Consider the following 3,376-nt stretch of genomic DNA (forward strand, 5'->3'; position numbering starts at 1 on the left):
CTCCATAAGAGCTACATAAGATTCAATTAATGAAAATTAAACTGCAGTCTTTTTCATGTTCTGAAATGTTTATTTTAAAAAAAGCTGCATTCTCTTTTATTAAATACTAGTAATGTTTCTGCTGTCAGTCATCATTCTGTGTTTAAGAGTCTCAGACAAAATTGGTGAGTCCATAACTTATTTAGCAGTTCCATTGCAAATACTGTAAAGTAATAGTTCAGAAAACATAATGGAGAATAGTGAAAACTGAACTGACTGAAAAACATCACCCAAACAGAATATAAAATTATCTATGCAGCACCAGGAGAGACTAAATTCAAATTTTCTGCACTCCCAAAAACTCCAAGTACACAACAAAATGCATTTAAGGGTTAGAAAATGAATTCTGCATGATATTTTATTTATTATTCAAGAAGTAGACACTTTTTTTTCTACCCCATTAAAAACCATTGAGTACATTTATTCCACTTTTTATTGATTATCTAACTGTGTAGGTAAATGTATATTTTATAAATTCATTTACTGTACTGTCGGCTCAAACCTTTTTCAATCTCTGTCAACAGTGAGCAGGTATTGATCTTTTTCTCTGTTAAAGAGGGTCCAGTAAAGGCACACAGCAGACATTCAATAAAATCAACATATTGTGGCATGAAGGCAGGCATAGTTTTATGTCCAACTTGTTTAAAACTAATGCACATAATTTGGCTGATCAAACTGGCCTGTGACGATCGTCCTGGGAAACAAACTGAAAGGCTTTGATGCTGACTGTAGCTCAGTGCATCATTTGCTTGAAACGGATCAAATAATCATGGACCYCCTGCTGTTCCACAGCCGTTTGTCAAATGATGTTAAATAAGTCAGTACTACGCCAAGGGGCTGTACTATGGTACTCAAGAGTGACAGCAATGCAACATGTTTTATGTGGACTTCTCATATTTTCCTCTTTCCTGTGCGTCTTCTCAGGTTTCCTTAGGGTCATTCTGCACAAATCCCTCAGTGGGTTTATCCTAACCACCAGATTTTGATGAAACTTGGGATATTAGTCAATTGTAACTCCACAGCAYGATGTCTTAATTATTAGGTCAGTCAAAAACAATGGTTCCAGAGATATGACCCTGCATTTTTGAGGTTTCCTGCAAATATGTGTATGACYACATATTGAACCCTTATTATCTCTGGAACTACCTGGTCGATTTTCACAAACATGGTGTCAATTGAAGGGGAATTCAATACACATTCTGAATCTGCTTTTACTTTTCAAATTTGAACATGTTTTTTTTCTAAGCCATCTAAAAGTTCCTAAAGAGTAGTATGTTTTTAGCCATTGTTTTAGCCATTACTCATTCAAAGATTATAAATTTATATATAAAAAAGGGTAACACAACCAATAATGTGCTGAACAAAAGCTCAGTCTGTCAATTCATCTTCATCTCACAAAACTTGTTAATATGATTCATGATCTGTTTTCAAAGTTGTCAAATACTCTGAGSAAAAAAGTTATGCTAGACTTACACAGTTGTGGAATGAGTAAGGAACAAGTAAATAAATCTAATTCCAGACAGTTCATCCTCGCATCTGAAGTTGTAACAGCAGGTGTTTGTTTCTCTCAGAGAGTATGTGGTGGAAATGTATGTTGTCACTTTTCAATTTTTGAAAGATATTTGTTCAGTTTTCTCTTATCTGTTTATCACCCGGGTCTCAGTCCGTCCAGATATATCACTTTTTTTTACTTATCACAATCTTCTTTTTAGTTTATTTTAAACACATAAAATTAGCTCACATTTCTTTGTCAACTTATTTTTCGTTTGGTACTGTATTAGATTATACTTATAAATTTATATGAAAGAACACATTTGAAGAAGCCTTTTTAATATTTAAACTTCCTGTCTCAGATCAGCTGTTGTTGGAGATTGTTACTAACCAATCAGGGACAAGKGGGTGGGCTCTAGCAAACCAAGCAAAAACATTTGCTCATGTGATCAGATGTTTTAGGGCTTTAAAAAAAGTTATGCTTTAAAACACAAGAATATATTTTTAGTGGATAAGTGTGTGTACAGTGGATAGTTGCGTTATGCTGAAGAGGTGGTTCAAGAAGTTCATATGGGCTTTAGGTAGTTTTTACCACTGTGGAAATGATCAGTTATCAAGCCAACATGAGGTGAGTTGCATAATCAGTTTTTCAGATTTTGATGGACCTGTGTTTTTTATTTTTTATGAAAGCTGTGTTGGTGGGGGGTATAATAAAGATATTCCAGCACATAATTTGCCAGTATCTGAGGAAACTAAGCTCTCCTGAACTGTATTTGGAAGCAGTGTGTGATGGATGTGCTTCCTCACAGTAATACCACTTTTGTAATTTCAGAAGTTTATGAGCTGTCAGGCTTCATCACTGAGTCGATGTGTTTATTTTCTGCCATTTCAACCCTCAGCTTGTCAGAAGTAGCCCCTTCTTTCCCCGTGTCGCCTCCACGCTGAAGCAGAAGATGGCCTCCTTCCAGAACCTGATGGATGTGGCGGAGAGTGATGCCTGTGATCCAGTGCCAGTGCAGGACGGCAACACTGGAGGATGCATCATGACAAGAGATTATCTGTCTGGTGAGGCAGCCGTGTCGCCACAGGATTAATAGTTTCATTTCTCCATGAGAATCTATGCCAGTAAGATTTCTTTAAGATGCCCGCAGGCTCGGTTCAGAAGCTGCAGATTAATACATTTCTCACTAAAAGCTTCAGTCTGGCAGCATTTTGCAGCAGTCGATCCTTCTAAGCCTGGTCAGCTTCTTAAATGGGCTGCTTTCCAAATTATTAGCTGCTGAAGTGAGTCTTGAAGTTGTTTATTTTAATTTTTTTACATTTTTGTACCTAATTTGTGTTTTTAATGATGTATTTATCTGATAAGGCCTTTAATTTTTATTTAATTATATTATCCTGATGGCCCATTTGTCTTTCTCCAATTATGTCATTATCCTTCCTTAAGCAGTTTTATTTACCTCTCAGATGAGATCAGCTGTAGTGAAGGGAAGGAAAACAACCCTCCAACAACGCCCACACCCTGCAAGAAGAGGCGCCTGGGCCCCCCTGAAGGCTGCAGCATTGAGATTAGAGAGGTGGACGCTCCTGCCCCTCTCTGCAGTCTGAAGAAGCAGGAGGTATGCTGACTCGAGCTCACCCACATACTTGACTGTTGTCGGTTTAAACTTTGCTTCTCTTTAATTTGTTTGCATTTTAAAAACTTATTCATTCTTAACCCAATGGTATATACTGTATATCACCTGAAACATAAGCCCCCCATAAAGAAGGAAAAGACAGAAATGGATGTTTCTGTTTATATCAGCACACACACACACACACACACACACACACACACACACACACACAC

General features: G+C 37.1%; 1 protein-coding gene across 2 annotated transcripts in view; it reads left to right on the top strand.

The window, feature by feature from the left end:
- The window catches only part of cdca2 (cell division cycle associated 2), a gene marked incomplete at its 5' end in the record, with an annotated part of 32,128 nt that overhangs the window by 8,567 nt on the left and 20,185 nt on the right, over positions 1 to 3,376 (top strand). For both annotated transcript variants that reach the window (XM_014018645.1, XM_014018646.1), the window contains 2 exon segments: positions 2,430 to 2,595; positions 2,995 to 3,146. In XM_014018645.1, coding sequence (XP_013874099.1) covers positions 2,430 to 2,595; positions 2,995 to 3,146 — 318 coding nt within the window.

Source organism: Austrofundulus limnaeus, unplaced genomic scaffold, assembly GCF_001266775.1.
Source record: "Austrofundulus limnaeus strain Quisiro unplaced genomic scaffold, Austrofundulus_limnaeus-1.0 Scaffold198, whole genome shotgun sequence".
Lineage (NCBI taxonomy): Eukaryota > Metazoa > Chordata > Actinopteri > Cyprinodontiformes > Rivulidae > Austrofundulus > Austrofundulus limnaeus.